This window comes from Sorex araneus, chromosome 2, assembly GCF_027595985.1.
Source record: "Sorex araneus isolate mSorAra2 chromosome 2, mSorAra2.pri, whole genome shotgun sequence".
Lineage (NCBI taxonomy): Eukaryota > Metazoa > Chordata > Mammalia > Eulipotyphla > Soricidae > Sorex > Sorex araneus.
Genome location: NC_073303.1, coordinates 52,436,464 through 52,454,483, shown reverse-complemented (window position 1 = coordinate 52,454,483; position 18,020 = coordinate 52,436,464). Strand labels below are relative to the sequence as shown.

Sequence of the window (18,020 nt, the reverse complement as noted above, 5' to 3'; positions counted from 1 at the left end):
ATGCATTTAGCGAGAGCCGCATTACCTTTCAGCATCCTATGTTGAGATGTCAGTGTTACTAATACATAGCTTATTTTTAATGAGTCTTGTGTTTCAGAAACACAGAGATAATATGTGTTACGGTTTATAAGAAATTATCTGTTCTATTGAAGCCGTGACGGTATTCACGTAGTATTACAGCTACTACAATGGAGTGCTTCAGGCTGAAGGACCTAACAGAAACCAGTTATCTCACAGCTCAGCAGGTGAGAGTCAGGACCCAGCTCTGCAGTTTGTTCAGTGCAAGACGCCTTGGCTTTAGGAAGGCGTCCTTCCTTATTTTCAGAAAGTCTTCCCTCTAGGAGCGCTTATGAACTAATTCCCTATTTTTATAAAGATACAAGTGACATTGCTTTAGGGTCCATTTTGACCTCATTTTAATTTGGTTTCTTTTAAAAAAATCTGTTTCTAAATACAATTTTATTCTCAACAACACACGTTAAGACTTCAACATAATGCCAGAGCTAGTGAGCAGGCTAACGCCTTCACCTTGCAGTCAGGAACAGCCCCTGAGCACTTCTGCGTGTGGCCCAAAGTTCCGCCTAAAAAAGATTTCATCGTAAAATATTTTGGGGAGATAAACGCAATTCAATACAAAATTAAAATTTATTTCTTATGCTAAAAATTACTGTTGGACTCAAATTCCAGTTATTCTTAAATTGCATTTAAAACAAAATTACTTCTATTAATCAATTATATTTACTTCCAATTTACTTACATTGTTACAAAATTTTAGTGCAGCAATGCCTTGTATTACGCATCGATGGTTCACAACCAAAGGTCTAGTACAGAGCACTGTCAAGTCGGTCCCCTCTACCCACTCATTCCACCTCCCTTCCCTCTGACAGCCACCATATTTCTAACATAGTCTAAAAGCCACTTTTGCTTTAGTGGAGTATTTTGCTTGTCTTCAGGGGTCACACACAGCAGTGCTCAGGGTTCAGGTGGGGAGCAGGGGATTGGACTGGGTCAGTCTTGGGCAAGGATAGGGCCCTGCCCCTTGTGCCCTCCCCCCAGTCCAGTGCTTTGCTCGAGTTGATTTTTTAGACTCCATGTACAAGTAAGAGCATTCAGTGATTCTCTTTCACTTGTTTATTAAATAAAATGAGGTATGGATCAAAGCTCTGCCACTTACTGATCCTGGCCTTGGACAGAACACTAACGATGGCTGAGTAAATAAGCAAGGAGAGCGAAATGGAACGTGATCCTTACATAAAAGGCAGATATCAAGGCACAAAGGGAAAAATGTGGGAGTAAAGCAAAGTAAAAATAACACATTGCAAATATACTCAGAATATAGAAAAAAATCAGCAAATGTATTAGTCATGGGCTGGAGCGATAGCACAGCGGGTAGGGCGCTTGCCTTGCACACGGCCAACCTGGGTTTTATTCTTCCACCCCTCTAGGAGAGCCCGGCAAGCTACGGAGAGTATCCAGCCTGCACAGCAGAGCCTGGCAAGCTCCCCGTGGCATATTCTATATGTCAAAAACAGTAACAATATGTCTCACAATGGAGATGTTACTGGTGCCCGCTCGAGTAAATTGATGAAACAATGGGATGACAGTGACAGTGACAGTATTAGACATAAATGATTGCACCAAATGACAAATGCCTGGACTCACCATTAAAGAACAAAGAACATATTGACATATACACAAACAAACCCAACCTCTATTGCTAATTTATCTTTGGTTTGAGGGCCACTCCAAGTGGCTCTCAGACTTTACTCCTGGTTCTGTGCTCAGGGATCTCTCCTCACAGGCTCAAATGACCATATTGGCAGCTGACAGAGGCTGGGTTGGCGCTCACCTCCCTACTCTCCAGTCCCTCAAGAGATGTACTGCAGCATTTATAGTGAATGTAGGCTTTCAGTAAAAAAATAATAATAATAAGCATACAGTAAATTGATACCTAAAAATTGCAATAAAATCATATACATATATGAGATAAATATATTTCAAACAATAAAGGAAACCATCTAAAAAGTGACTTATATGATATCTAAGTTACCAATATTTCAAAAGAAATACTTATTGACATATGTGCAAGGAAATCAAGATACATAAATAAATTATAAGACTGAAGAGAGATACTGAGAGCATTATAATAATAGTTGGTATTTTAGCGCCTCAGTCACCACTGTGTAGAGCCAGAGATGGGGAAAAGAGGGAAGAATATACATAAAACAGATATTCAAGTTAATCTAAACTAAATAGACAGGTAATTTCACCCCGAAGGCTAAATACACATATTTTCTTCTTACGGGACATTCTCAGGGATACAATTTATACTGATACACAAAGTATCAATAAAACAAGCACAAAAATTATATCACATATATTTTGATCACTATTATCTAGAGGTAGAATTGAAGTATAAAATGAAAGCAAGGAGCTCATATTTGGAAACCATAAAATATGTTTAAATCTCCATTAAATAAATAAGAAAATCAAAGAAAGACAAAGGAAATTCTTAAAATAGTGAGAATAAAATCACAAGCTATCAGAAACCAAGGAACAGAAAAAATAAAGTATTTAAATAAAAATAACAATAAATATTTATCTAATAAAACATGAAAAGGTTCAAATAACCAACACAACTATACATTTTTCTGGAAATAGAAAAAGTAAGAAAAGCTGAAATTCAAACTAAAAGAAAGAAAACATTGAAACTCAGAGCAGAATTAAATCAGAGCAATCAAAACAAAACCAGAAAAGATCATTGAAAGCAAGAGCTTGACATTTGAAAGAAAAGAATGACAAATTCTTAGTCACAAAAGAGAGAAAATGTTAACAAATACAGAAATAAAAGGACATACATTTCAACAGATACCAAAGGAATAAAAAGGATTATTAGAGGCTCCTATGAACAATTTTATGCCACTAAATTGGAAGGCCTATAGGAAATCTGACAAAATGCTTAGAATTGCAAACACCCATACTCTGAATCAGGGAGGAAATAGAGAGCCTGAGCATGGTTTAAGAAAAAAAGAAGACTGAAACAGTAAGAAAAATAATCTAAGAAAGACCAGGTATGAATGGTTTAACCAGCGAGTTCTACTAAACCTTCCAGTGCCCTATGATCTATTTCACAAGTACTTCCCCAAAAAGAGAAAAACTGAAGAACAAGGGATTCATCAGTGTCTTAGAGGACAACATTATTCTTCACCAAAGTCAGGCTCCGACTTAACATTTAAATATAAGTGGAGCTAGAAATCAATATCAGTAATGAATATAGTAACAGAGGTATAAAACAAATCATAAATTTAATTCATCAAAAACATAATAAGTCATATAGGAGCAGAGGAAATATTTAAGAATAATACAGGGGCTATAGAGACAAACCAAAACAACACAAGAGCAAAAGGAAAGGTAAAAAAATCAGAATATGTAAATAGAAGTTTGGAAACCTGACATGTTTCAACATCTTGTTATGTTTTGAAATGTCAACAAATTGAGAAAGGAGAACATATTTCAACATAGTAAAAGTTATATAGAACAAAGCTATAGCTAATCTGTTCAGCGGTAAAGCTGAAAATTGTTACTATGAGATCAGATAACGACAAATATGTTCAACATAATAGTGGAAGACTTATCCATAACAATTAGGCAAGCAAATAAAGGAAACCAATGTAAATTAGAAAAGAAGCTTAATTATCAGACTGGAGAAGATATGCATGTAATAAAGACTATCAAAATATTGGAAATGATAATCTGAAATAACAAGCTGAAAAATCAATCTTAAAAAAATTATGCGTTATCCCAAAGGCCTCTGAGACTATGCAAGCATCACTGCTTCCTGAGCAAAATGTTGTACCATCAACCCACACAAGCACGTCTAATATCAATCACTGTTGCTTCCCAGGACTGAAGGGTAGTGCTTGGAAAGCCCCTAAAAAATTATTTAAATTGGCCTAAAATTTTCTTTTTTAATAGTATTTTATCTGCCTTGGGTATTATTGCACTGTTCACTTCATAGAAAGAAGACTCTTGTTCTACTTTTTGTGTATTTATGGTTTGTGTCATGGTGTGTGGTAATATTATTATTAAGTTACAAAAGAAAGAAGGAAGAGGGAGGAGGAGAGGAGGAGGAGGAGAAGAAGAAGAAGAAGAGGAGGAGGAGGAGGAAGAAGAAGAAGAAGAAGAAGAAGAAGAAGAAGAAGAAGAAGAAGAAGAAGAAGAAGAAGAAGAAGAAGAAGAAGAAGGAGGAGGAGGAGGAGGAGGAGGAGGAGGAGGAGGAGGAGGAGGAGGAGGAGGAGGAGGAGGAGGAGGAGGAGGAGGAGGAGGAGGAGAAGGAGAAGGGGGAGAGGGAGAAGGAGAAGGGGGAGAGGGAGAGGGAAAGGGAGGAGAAGGAGAAGGAGGAGGAGGAGGAGGAGGAGAAGGAGAAGGAGGAGAGGGAGAGGGAGGAGAAGGAGAAGGAGGAGGAGGAGGAGGAGAAGGAGAAGGAGGAGAGGGAGAGGGAGGAGAAGGAGAAGGAGGAGGAGGAGGAGGAGAAGGAGAAGGAGGAGAGGGAGAGGGAGGAGAAGGAGAAGGAGGAGGAGGAGGAGGAGGAGGAGGAGGAGGAGGAGGAGGAGGAGGAGGAGGAGGAGGAGGAGAACAAGTAGCAGCGTCAGCAGCCTGTCTGCTAGGCATCGCAATAAAATCCATCTACACTTTAAATACCACAGGGGCTAGAGAAATAGCAAACTGAGTGAGGTGATAGCCTGTATGGTAAATAATATAATTAGCAACAGATTCTCGAATCACGAATCACAAAATCCCGCTGATCGGCGAGTGGCTCGAGCGGTCTCAGTAACCTCTACATTCGTCCTAGCCCTGAGATTTTAGAAGCCTGATGCCGCATTGGAGGCTCTTTCAGGGTCAGGGGAATGAGATTCAGCTGGTTACTGGCTTTTGCATATAGATACACCATGGGAAGCTTGCTAGGCTGTCCCATGTGGGCAGGAAACTCTCAGTAGCTTGCGAGTTTCTCCCAGAGAGAGAAGTAGGTTATAAGATATCGCGCAGCCGCAAATCTATTGCTATTGTATAGCAATAAATTTTATGGGAAATATATATGGGAATTTATTTTGCCTATATGGGAATGTAGGCATTCCCATGTATATATAAAATAAATATATGGGAATGTATGTTGCCAATACAAGAGAATATTTCTGCTGCTAAATATTCTCGTATATAGGCAACATACAGCCTGAATTCTACCATTTGCATCATATCTTTGTTAGTTCAATCACTCATTCAGGCCTAGGACAATAAAACAAAAACTTTAATAGTATTGTAACTTTAACAGTATTTAACGGTAATGATACAGCAACAGAATTTTTAATTAATAATAAATAAAAATAATATGAGGTCCTAACACAAGTACTTCCACATATAATTTTGCATATCATAACTAATATGGAGGTAATTTTAGTTGAATATTTCATTAGATCATTAACCTATACAGTTCAGAGTTTCATGTTATTCATCAATGATCTCTATAAAACCATTTTGACCGACATAACTTCTTAAATCATTTTTCATTTCTTATGTAAATTATTGAGGTAAAATTTTATTTATATACAAACTCTAAATAACTAAATGGAATATGACTTCAGTAGTCCCTGCCACAAAACTCAATCTGACCGATTTTCATCTTTGTGTGTAATAAATAACCTTATATTTTAAAATAGTACCAAATTTCTGAGAGATACGTTCTAAACCAAATCCTATTTTTCTTTTTTTTTTATAATTTATTTATTTTTAATTAGAGAATCACCGTGAGGGTACAGTTACAGATTTATACACTTTTGTGCTTATACTTCCCTCATACAAAGTTCGGGAACCCATCCCTTCACCAGTGCCCATTCTCCACCACCCGTAAACCCGGCGTCCCTCCCACCCTCCCCAATCCCATCTCCCCCCCACCCCACCCTGCCACTGTGGCAGGGCATTCCCTTCTGTTCTCTCTCTCTAATTAGCTGTTGTGGTTTGCAATAAAGGTGTTGAGTGGCCGCTGTGCTCAGTCTCTAGCCCTCATTCAGCCCGCAACTCCCTTCCCCCACATGGCCTTCAACTACAATGTAGTTGGTGATCGCTTCTCTGAGTTGCCCTTTCCCTGGAACGTGAGGCCAGCCGCGAAGCCATGGGGTCAACCTCCTGGTACTTATTTCTACGGTTCTTGGGTATTAGTCTCCCACTCTGATATTCTATATACCATAGATGAGTGCAGATCCTATTTTTCAATGACCTCTAATGTAATTTGAAAATATGCATCATATCTTGCCAAATTTTTAGTCATTTGAAAATAATTTTTGTTGACAGAGGCAATATTATAGAAAAAAAAGGCTGTCATTGACATGGAAATATTTCATGCTCAAATTAAGTTTTTATCTGATATTAATGATTTGTAAACAACAAAACTTTTACAAGGAAAAACTCATTTTAACCTCATTTTCTGTACAGATAATTAAGCCACTGTTATCTTTCACAATTATACTCATGTCTTCTATTTTAGAAATGTTTTGTTTTGCTTAAACTCAAAGATTTTCAGAAATCCAATTATATAAAAGTTTTTCAGAATTGCTGCCATTATTGTTCACTTATCCACTTTTGCTAATTTCCAAATTTAACATTATTAAGAAGCACAGTTGAGTGAAAAAGACATTGGCATGTGCAGAAATTTAAGTCCTGTTCTTGAGATTCTCCAATTTTCAGTTCCAGGAGCATGGAGAGGCAACATACCACAATTTGAACCAATAAGCCAAAGTGGCATGGCCGGTGGCTTAGAATCCACATAAATGTATGTTTCATAATCCTGGAGACGAGAAGTCTGAAATTAGGGTGTAACCAAGACTGGGTTCTGGAGGAATTTTCTCCTGAAAACTCTTAAATTACTTGAACGAGAAATCAATCATCTGAAAGCGACTATCCTCCTTGTTTCCACCCTGGTGAGCTAGTCAACCCTCTGGTCGATTATTACAAGAGCACTAACATCTTTCATGCAGACTTCACTTACAACGCCTAATTATCTTTCAAAGGCTTGATCTCACAATACCACAGTATTGGATTAGAGCTTAAACTTGTCAATGTGGGCAATGCGCCCTTGGTTTATTGCAGAGCATAACTAAATTGTAGTTGCAAAGAATAAAGGTGGAAAACACACTGGCATTGTCTTGATTTAGTGCTTACTTGACTCATCCTTAAAAAAGCTTGTCACTCAATGAATTATGTATTAGGCTTATAATAATTGGAAAAATAATTTATAGTGCTACATTATTCTTCACATTTCAAAGTGCATTTGTTAGCTTTTAGATTCTTACCACTCATGATATTTTATATATTTTATATATGTTAATTTTGGAGAGGAAAGGGAATGGATAGTCTTTAGAGTAACACTTTCCCTGTTTTATAAAGTTATAAAGAGAGAGAGGGAGAAACCAAAATATGTGATCTTAAGCTTCATTTAGAATTTATTCCATTTTACTTTTAGTCAGACATTTAACAAAAACCAAAACAGACAAGATTATTTTTTGAGCCAATAGTGTTGGCACTTCTGATAAAAAATCAACATGAAATTATAGCTGTGCCTGACAATAGTCATTAATAGGGCATACTGCATTGTGTACCTTTTTATTCACATAAATAAACTATGGGTATATACCATGTACACCCAAGTAAAAAATTCATGATTCTACCATAAACTAAAAACCAGAATTGTATTTCTTTCCCAGATAACAAATATTTTATTAATTCTAAGTATTCTTCAGAAAGATCCTAAAAAGCATACCTGAGGGGCCAAAGTAAGAGCTCACCGGGTAGGTTACTTGCCTCGCAGAAGGCTGACCCGGGTTCCACCCTCTGTGCTGTGTATATATTTCCCTGAGCCCTGCCAGGAGTGATCCCTAAGTGCAGAGCCAGAGGTAAGCCTGAGTACTGCCCGGCATGACTGAAAAACAACCAAAGCAAAGAAAGCACAGGGGTGGTCAACGTTTCTATTCTTGCGCTACAGGATTTCAATGCACTTTTGGTAATAAGTACCTCTTCTTCTTCATGCTTTCCTAATTAAGGTGATTGGGCAACTCAGTCTCATGAATTTTCTCCTTACTTACAAGTATGTCCTTCTGAGTTACTCAGTGAAATTTTCTACTCGCATTCCTTCTTGAAATGTTGATGTGACTATTTTACCTCCTACCTTTTGAAATCCCTGAATTCAGAAATCCTAAGAAATACTGATGATTTTGAGAGTGGAGAAATAGCACATCAGGTACAACTGAATGCATGCATTTAAATAATCAAGCCAGGTTTGAGACCTGCATCTCTTGTAGTTCCTAAAGAACCACCAGAAGTGACCCTCGGGGAATTCTGGGCGTAACTTGGAGAATCATGGGATAGGAGCCAGGACCCCTACCCAGGTACTCGTGATTTCAATAACCATCTAAACAAAAACGTAGAAATCATTATCTTTAAGCTGTATGTTTTCATTACAAATAAACACATTATCTTTATCATTATCTTTAAGCTGTATGTTTTCATTACAAATAAACACATTATCTTTATCATTATCTTTAAGCTGTATGTTTTCATGATAAACACATCAATAAAAAACTTTGCTTTTTCTTTTGAATTTTTCTCCTTAATAACGTGCTCTATATAGTCCTGTCCTTTATGTAAGATTCCTTTTCTACCATATCTTTCAACTGAATACTCAAAAGTTATCTATCTTATTTTTCATATTTTAACTTAGCTTTAGATTTATTTCGGGGCCTTAACAACTATTGACTGGTTTGCTAGAAAACTCCTATGCCTATGCCTGATTGCTCTGTTTATAAGAATTCTCCATTAAAAAAAATTACGTTAATCATGGGATTCACAATACTGTCCATGATAGGATTTTACGCACGTTTATGGTGTTTCCCTACACACCCCACCGGAGCATCCACATTTCCTTCCACCGCTGTCCTGACTCTCTCAGCAACCTCCTGCTGCCCTTCTCTAAGCCCCTGATTCATCACCACCACACTAAATTTAGTTCTGTAGATCAGCTCACAGAATCTGTTGGCCTGGGTAATTTGGGATCACTGTATCACTGTCATCCCGTTGTTCGTCGATTTACTCGAGTAGGCACCAGTAATGTCTCTATTCCTCCCAGCCCTGAGATTTTAGCAGCCTCTCCTTACTCATCTTTCACAACAATTGGAGGCTCTTTCAGGGTCCGGGGAATGAGACCTGTTTTGTTACTGTTTTTGGCATATCGAATATACCACGGGTAGCTTGCCAGGCTCTGCCCGTGTGGGCAGGGTACTCTCGGTAGCTTGCCGGGCTCTCTGAGAGGTATGCGTGTGTGTGTTTGTGTGTGTATATATATATATATATATATATATATATATATATATATATATATGTGTGTGTGTGTGTGTGTGTGTGTGTGTGTGTCTGTGTGTGTAGGAAAATAGGTAGGAAGAGTCTTATAATTTGGTACTCCATTATTATGCTATATTTTGTAAATCCATTATAGAGTCATCTGTCAGAATGAACTTTCTACAGTGACCTTTAATTATGACTCTGGTTTAATGTATATCAATGTGTTTTCTTTTGTTTTTTATATGTGTGTCAGGCCTTTAACCAATTTCTGTCACATGAAAAAAAGCAAAAAAAAACTCATAACTAAGTGAAAGGGAATATAAGGAAAGCATACAAAAATAATGGACCAGTTATGTTATTTTGATAACAAGTAAAGATACCTAAACATGATCAAGAAGACACTTTGACCCAATATAGTAAGACAGACTGCCGGGTACACCAGACCTACGTGGACAAATGTTTCCTCTATGTGAGAACCAAAGCCTGCAGCCAGCGGAGCAAGAGTCACTGCGAAGACAAATCTCATCCTTTCAAAGCAATTGAGTCCCCTGGATCCACTGGGAGAAACACAGCAACGAAGAACCGGAAAATGAATCAGTCATGTTGAGTTGCTCTGAAACATGTTTTTCCCACGAAAGTTCAATAACAGAGTTCATTTTTAAAAAAATAATCAACATGAGAGCATGTCACTTTCTTACAAAAAGCTCTCTGGGTATTTGCTAAAGATATTCCCAACCCTGGCCAGACCTTGAAATGTGTCACTATGCAGAGCGAATAAAACACTGCTTTCTTAGAATTATGGACAACCACAGAATACACTATCAAAAATAAGTATTCTAAAAAGCACTGTTTCCAAATTAGGTCTCTCCTCCACTGCTACAATTACCTGAACTGTTATTATTGCTTTTAAGCAGCATATCTCTGATTTTTCACTTCTTGATGCAACGTGTAATTGCCCTTTGTACATTCAAGTTGCATTATTTTCCCTGTAATTGTGGTCATCAAGTCCATACTTTCAAAAACAACGTAGAAATCTTTCCACCTATTGAAGAATGGAGTCGATTCAGGTGCATGCAGCCCACTTCACCCTGGACACAGCTCTCCACAATGATCCAGATGCTTCAAATACAACGTGAAACATTATCGTCTGAATCTGTCTTTTCCCAGCATTTCCATTCCTCTAGGTGACAGACACAGAAACTAAGATATATTCAGGCTCAGAGGTCAGTTTACTCCCTTTGGTGACTCACACAGGAAGCTTCAGTCTTCCTAACTTCTTTCTTTCTTCTTTTTTTTTTTGGTAAAACAACTATTCCTTACCAGTCACATTAATAATCAATTATTATTATAGTTTGTTGATCCATTTCCTACTTTTCACAAGTATCTGTGATCTTGTTTTCAGATACTAAAATAAGTTAGTGCATAGTATCTCCTCATTCAACTTAAAATCATAATTTTAAAATAATCCTCTGGTGGCCAAGTGATACAGTATAGAGGGTAAGAGTCTTGCCTTACACATAACTGATTCAGATTCAATCTTCGGCATCCCATATGAATCCCTGGCATCCCATAAAGTCCCCTGAACACTTCACCTTGAAATCAACTAAACAAATTAATAGAAGAGGTAGAATATTTATAACTACAGTTATCATAAATCACTACTTTGTAGTCATTTATATTATTTTCTAATAAGTTTTCCTAGTGATTTATGTTTTAAAAAAGAAGACATAAGGAAATAAACACATTCCCTGTGAACAGATTTGAAGAATTAGTACTGTCATAAAGGTTATCTTGCCCAAACCATTATATAGATTCAGTGCAGTCCCAATAAAAATACCCATGGCATTTTAAAAGAACATAAATCAAACACTGTTAAAAATTATATGGGGTAACAAACTACTCCAAAAAGTCAAGGTGCTCTTAGGAAAAAAGGAAGATTAGACACTTCTCCTTCCCCATTTCAAACATTTTCTGTCTCTTTAATATTCTAAAATATCTATGCAGATATTTTAATGATGGGTAAGTATGAAATTTTAAAAGAACAGTGATTATCTAACATCTTCCAGTATTTATTTTCTATGACATAAGTCAAGAATACATGAAGAAAGCATATTTATAAACTTCTGTTATTTCACTAATACAAAAATGCGGTTTATTTGTATGTATTAAAATTACAAAAAGTCACACAATGATTATAATCATCATCATTATCATCATTCCGTTGATCATCGAATTTCTCGAGCGGTCTCAGTAACATCTCCATTCGTCCTAGCCCTGAGATTCTAGAAGCCTCTCTCTACTCATCCTTCCCAACGATGCTGCATTGGAGGCTCTTTCAGGGTCAGGGGAATGAGACCTAGCTTGTTACAGGTTTTGGCATAATAATACACCTTGGGTACCTCGAGAGGCTCTGCCATGTGGGCAAGAAACTCCCGGTAGCTTGTCAGGTTCTCCCAGAGGGAGAAGTTGACTATAAGATTATAAACGTGTAACAATTACACGTTTATAATTAGCAATGAATACAACAGTTTACTACTATTTTGAATCTTAAAATAAATGTATGCTCAACAAATGACCTATCAAAGACACATACATGTTGGCCTTTGCATTTGGCAGAAAGATAGTACATTCTAAGATTTTTGCATCACTATCTGATACTTGGCACGGTATTTTGTTCAACTTAACTATAATATTAGTGCTATAGTTCTCTTGTCGAGGTAACAAGTGAAGTTCAAATTAATTTTAGAAAGAATTTACATAGAGTAGTGTTGTGTTTAAAGTTCATAGATCATAATAGAATGGGGCTTTTGAAATTTGAGGAAGTTCCAGATTGAAGTAATACCAACAAAGTAATGATGACCAACAAAACATTAAAATAATGTGCTGCATTGAGTAATTTGTTCTTGGGGTTGTGCCACATGTGGAAAGAGTCATACTTTTGAATAAAATGTAAGCAGAGTAAAATTATTGACTGCAGTGTTGGGAAGCATCCTTCATTGCACAAATTCTAGAATAAGTAAATAGGGCTGGAGAGACAGTACAGCACCTAGGGCATTTGCCTTGCACACACGCCAACCTGGGTTTGACCCCCAGCATCCCATATGGTCCCGCAAGCACCGCTAGAGTGATTCCTGAGTGCAGAGTCAGGAATAACCCCTGAGGGAAAAAAAGTAAATGATACAGCTCCATCATTTGGGCAATCAGTATTTTCTCTTGAGAGAAAAATATATCATGGTCATAATAATATCTGTATTAGGACAACTGCAAAAATATACATCATAATATCTGTATTAGGACAACTGCAAAAATATACATCATCTAAAGGAGCCTTTGAAGCAGTTGCTTAAATAATCTTGTTGCACATCTGACCCACCGTGATTGCTGATTGGTGGAATTCTGGTAGTTAGTGAAGTTCTGCTGACAGGTGCCCCTGAGCCTGCCAGGGCTGGTCCAAGAGGGCAGACTCAAGAGTCAACCCTGAAAACTGTCAGGAATAGTCCAAAAATTTAAAAAAATCATATTTTAAAATGAAAAATCCTTTCTCTCATTGATAGCGCATTCTTTGCGCTCTACTTTTCTATAATACAATAGAACGCACTATTTTATAATTCATACAATTCCGTGACTTTTAGGTTACATGAACAATACTCTGATGAATAAAATTTTGGTAATTAATGACTACACTGCTTACAACAACAAATTTAAGATCTGAGTCTATAAATTATAAGTTCATTTAGATCTTAGATTAAAAAAAATTAGGTCTTAAATTGGAAAAAATACCTCTCATTAAAATGGTTTAACTCTGTTCACTGGGACCCGGGTTGGCAGCCTTCGAGGCAAGTGCCCGACCTGCTGTGCTCTTGCTCAGGCACTGGGGAGTCACCACTCTATTCTTCATAATTTTCTGAGTAAATTAAAGATATGGTATTTAAAGTTACAGTCAGTACATAAAATTAACCTGGAAATAAGTTTGCAAAATGTGTACAAGGAAATCATTTATAAATATACTTTAATGGAAAAGGAGTAAGATTGTCCCCAAGTCAGATTTTTCTTTTCAAATGAGAAAAAGGAAAATGCAAGACAGAAACATAGTTTGCATACATGTTGAATACCTTTAAGCCTTTTGTTATGTTTCTACTAGGAATTTGTAAAAGATTTTTATTTGTTACATAAGCAGCATGGAAAATCCAGATGATATATATTTAGCACAATCTTCTGTGCTTTGCATTAACCTTTATCATGTATCGGATTATTTGAGAACTATGACTTATCACTTTTGAAAGGCCTAAGGTTTCGACATTTATTTATCCCTTTGATATCCCAAAATAAATCTCAAGAAATATCTTCTGATAGTAAAACTAATCTTGAGTAGTTCCAGAAGGTCAGTGGAAAAATAACACTATTCTTTCACCTTGAAAATGGAGATATTAAAAGTAATTTGTGTGATATATTGAATTGCAAGAGAGGCATGCCAAATTAAAAGAGATGCTTTTTATTTTCCCTAGATTATTATTCTACTGGGTAAACAGCTTGAGCAGAGTAATCTAGACAATTGTGATAATTGAACTTTTGCAAGAACCTTGTGGTTTATAACAAATCTTACTATATCATTGCTCATGAAACCAGCTGATAATTTAAAATTTTATCATGAATGACCACATTTTATTGTCATGGAGATTTCAATCAAATACATAACCATGTTCTTTTTAAACCTTTTGTCATTACACAGTAATTATTTTTTCCTGATTCATTCCTGAAATCTCTTGTGCCAGAAGAGCTTCGTGAGGGCATGACTTAAAGAAACCCAGAGCTTTTCAAGGGCCAGAGAGAGTTCAGTGGGTAGGACACTGGCTTGGACCTAGCTGATCTGCGTGCATCCCTGGCCCTCGTATGGTCTCCCAAGCTCAGCCAGCAGTAGTCAGCACAGAATCAAGAGAAAGTCCCCAGCCCAGCTGATTGCACCTCCCATCCCCTCCTCTCCCAATGGAATAACCTTCAGTCCACACCACTGAACTGAATTAGAAATTTTTTAAAGTCTAGTGGAAGAGCTGATAGTCATGAAAGTTTGTTGAAGTAAGATCAAGCAGAATAAGCACCTCAGTTTGGATTAGTTACAGACGATCTGCTATGCACTGTGAGGCTCTTACACAAGAAACCTCGCAGTAGACAAACACACACACACAACAGGTGATTATTCAGGACTTAAGGGAGGATGAAAATCTGTTTGTGTTTTGTAACATTAAATATTAGTTAATGCTTTTATATAAGAAATTCCCTTTCTCTTGTTAGTAATTTACTAGAACAGTTCTACACATTCTGTCATGAGAAACAAAGGATATGCCTACCTATATCCTCCAGAAGTCAGAAACACTTTATTTAGTACACTATTTTAAGCAATATAATTATTTTCAGAAATTAAGATTTGGTTCTCTGTATAAATGGACTTATTTTGGTACATATGAATCTGTATATCCATACACACGTATGCATATATATGGTAATCCAAGTTTCCACTGAAAATATCATATTTCAAAATAATGTAGGGAAATAGCACAAAAATCTGCATCTATCACCTGTTTTTATTTTTTTTTAAATTTATTTATATTTAATTAGAGAATCACCGTGAGGGTACAGTTACAGATTTATACACTTTTGTGCTTATACTTCCCTCATACAAAGTTCGGGAACCCGTGCCTTCACCAGTGCCCATTCTCCACCACCAGTAAACCCAGCGTCCCTCCCATCCTCCCCAATCCCATCTCCCCCCACCCCACCCTGCCACTGTGGCAGGGCATTCCCTTCTGTTCTCTCTCTCTAATTAGCTGTTGTGGTTTGCAATAAAGGTGTTGAGTGGCCGCTGTGCTCAGTCTCTAGCCCTCATTCAGCCCGCAACTCCCTTCCCCCACATGGCCTTCGACTACAATGTAGTTGGTGATCGCTTCTCTGAGTTGCCCTCGAAGCCAGCCTCGTGAGGCCAGCCTCGAAGCCATGGAGTCAACCTCCTGGTACTTATTTCTACAGTTCTTGGGTGTTAGTCTCCCACTCTGTTATTCTATATACCATAGATGAGTGCAATCTTTCTATGTCTGTCTCTCTCTCTCTGACTCATTTCACTCAGAAACTTTTCATGCCCATTCACTTAACTACAAAATTCTTGACCTCCTTTTTTCTAACAGCTGCATAGTATTCCATTGTATAGATGTACCAAAGTTTCCTCAACCAGTCATCCGTTCTGGGGCATTCGGGTTTTTTCCAGATTCTGGCTATTGTAAACAGTGCTGCGATGAACATACATGTGCAGATGTTGTTTCGATTGTACTTTTTTGCCTCTCTGGGATATATTCCCAGCAGTATCACCTGTTTTTATTAAGATTGAATTGATGAAGTTAATGACTAAAAATCTCTCTTGAAATTAAAAATCATCTAGTACCTGACTGGAGGTGTCAATATTGCCAATGTGTGTGTAGAGTCACTTGCTATCACAGAAATCTTGGAATACTTGGGGTATATGGAGAAAAGAAAAGTGTCCTCAAATCCATAGGAATTATGAGTAAAATCTGGTGGTGATTTATTAATCTAGCATCCCAGACTAAAGATATATAATTTTAAAAGCCTAGGGGACAGGGGGATAATACAGCAGGTAAGGCACTTGCCTTGCGCATAGCCAGCTTGAATTCAATTCTAAGCACCATGTGGACCATCACATCCACTAGTAATGATTCCTGAGTGCAAAGCCAGAAGTAAGCTCTTAGCACCACTGGGTATGGCCTGAAGTGCCCTCTCTCTCCCACACAAAAAAGTCTAATATATAGCACGCTGTTTAAAAGTTACAACAAAACTGGACAGAGAAGCGGCAGGCATTCTGGTGAGCAACGCGGCCCGAACAATGCTCCGGACCCGAATCAGGGCCAGCAACACTGGGGGGCCGGAAGGAGGAGGTGCCGCCAGCACACCTTCTCCAGATGGAACCCTGGCAACACTGAGCAGCAACTAACACGGCTCCAGGATTCGGGACTGGGACACATCCGAGCCGCGTTAGCGGCCGCTCGACCTTTTCTAAAATCTGAAAACATACAATCTTTTAATGGAAAACTAATTATCAAATGCCTCCTTATTAGGGTTATCTTGTTTGGGGATATAACTCCCACAACAATAGTGAGTTTTGTGCTGAAATATGGAACGTAATCAAGGTGAAGAGAAAATAAAGTGAAATTCATCAGTTATACAGTTGGGGTGGGGGGCGAGGGATATACCGGGGATTTTGGTGGTGGAATATGGGCACTGGTGACGGGATGGTGTTTGAATACGGTATAACTGAGACATAAACCTGAGAACTCTGTAACTTTCCACATGGTGATAAAATTTTTAAAAAAATAAAAATTTTTAAAAAAAGTTACAACAAAACTGAATCAAAAAGACTTGTGTCATCAGCATTATTTCCTATTCACAAAAAATATAAGGAAAATCTAATAAAACAACAGATTTATTGATAAAATCAAAAGTGGTGATGACTATAACAGTAAACTTTTTTTTTTTTTTTTTGCTTTTTGGGTCACACCTGGCAATGCACAGGGGTCACTCCTGGCTCTGCACTCAGGAATTACCCCTGGCGGTACTCAGGGGACCATATGGGATGCTGGGAATCGAACCCGGGTCGGCTGCGTGCAAGGCAAGCGCCCTACCCGCTGTGCTATCACTCCAGCCCCTATAACAGTAAACTTTATGTTTAAATTAAAAAACAATCGTGGACTCTTAAGTCGTTTTAATTCATCAAGTTTCCTCCACTATTGACTAGAACTCTAAACATACTTCCAAATTTTTCTCTCACCTTCCTAAATTAGCAGTAACTCAGAGCTAAGATCTGATAACCCAGATTCTCACTCGAGCTGGCTAAGAAGATCCCATAGGCTGGAGCAGGAAATTTCCATGCTGGAGTCCAAGCTGCATCAGACCCACCAGAGATATTCAAACTCAACTAGGAAATCTACCAACTGGCCACGCTGTCCTTCTCCATGTAAAAGTATTGCAAACCGGGCATCACTATGTCTTTCTGACTGACTACTCTCTGGGCTCAGAAATGGGTTTCCAAGCAAAATGTTCATTATTTCCTTTTGCTTCCACAGAACTTCTTACTGAATGCAAGAATCCACACAATTAGCCTCTGCTGGTAATTCCCCACAGATGGCTCTGCTGGCCCTTGCTAATAAACAATGCACAGCTGAATGGAAAAATGGACTCACGCCTCAACAAAGGAACATTTCTTCTGACTAACAAAAAACTTGAAAATTTCTTAAACTTTACTGAGACAGTTTTAATCTCTGTTCCTCAATCAGCCCAATTGTGAGCTTCATTCCCTCCCGAGCCATCAGAGTTCAGCTTTATTTTTAAAAAAAGAAAAAATCAAGAAACACCCTCCCAGATCTGTCACAGAGACTCTTCACCCGAGGTATCCAGCGGGCCTTGCTGCTCTGTCAGAGCTCACCCCCACACGCTGCCTGTCAAGTGAGGGCTCATCCCCCTCACCTGCCCCCACCACGACTGCTGACTGGGCAGACCGTGCAAAGGGTTTATATCATAGACAAAGGGTTTATATCATAGAAAGAGTTTCACGAATACAATTCTCTATGTTCGGTACT

General features: G+C 37.9%; 1 protein-coding gene across 2 annotated transcripts in view; it reads right to left on the bottom strand.

Moving 5' to 3' along the window:
* SNTG1 (syntrophin gamma 1) overlaps nucleotides 1-18,020 on the bottom strand; it is a 407,706-nt gene that overhangs the window by 309,530 nt on the left and 80,156 nt on the right. Inside the window, exon 2 of one of the 2 annotated variants that reach the window (XM_055126798.1) lies at nucleotides 13,194-13,288. The exons of the other annotated variant lie outside the window; for it this stretch is intronic. Coding sequence (XP_054982773.1) covers nucleotides 13,272-13,288 — 17 coding nt within the window. The 3' untranslated portion in view covers nucleotides 13,194-13,271. Of the gene's footprint in view, nucleotides 1-13,193; nucleotides 13,289-18,020 lie in introns of those variants that run through there. 2 annotated transcript variants of the gene reach the window in all.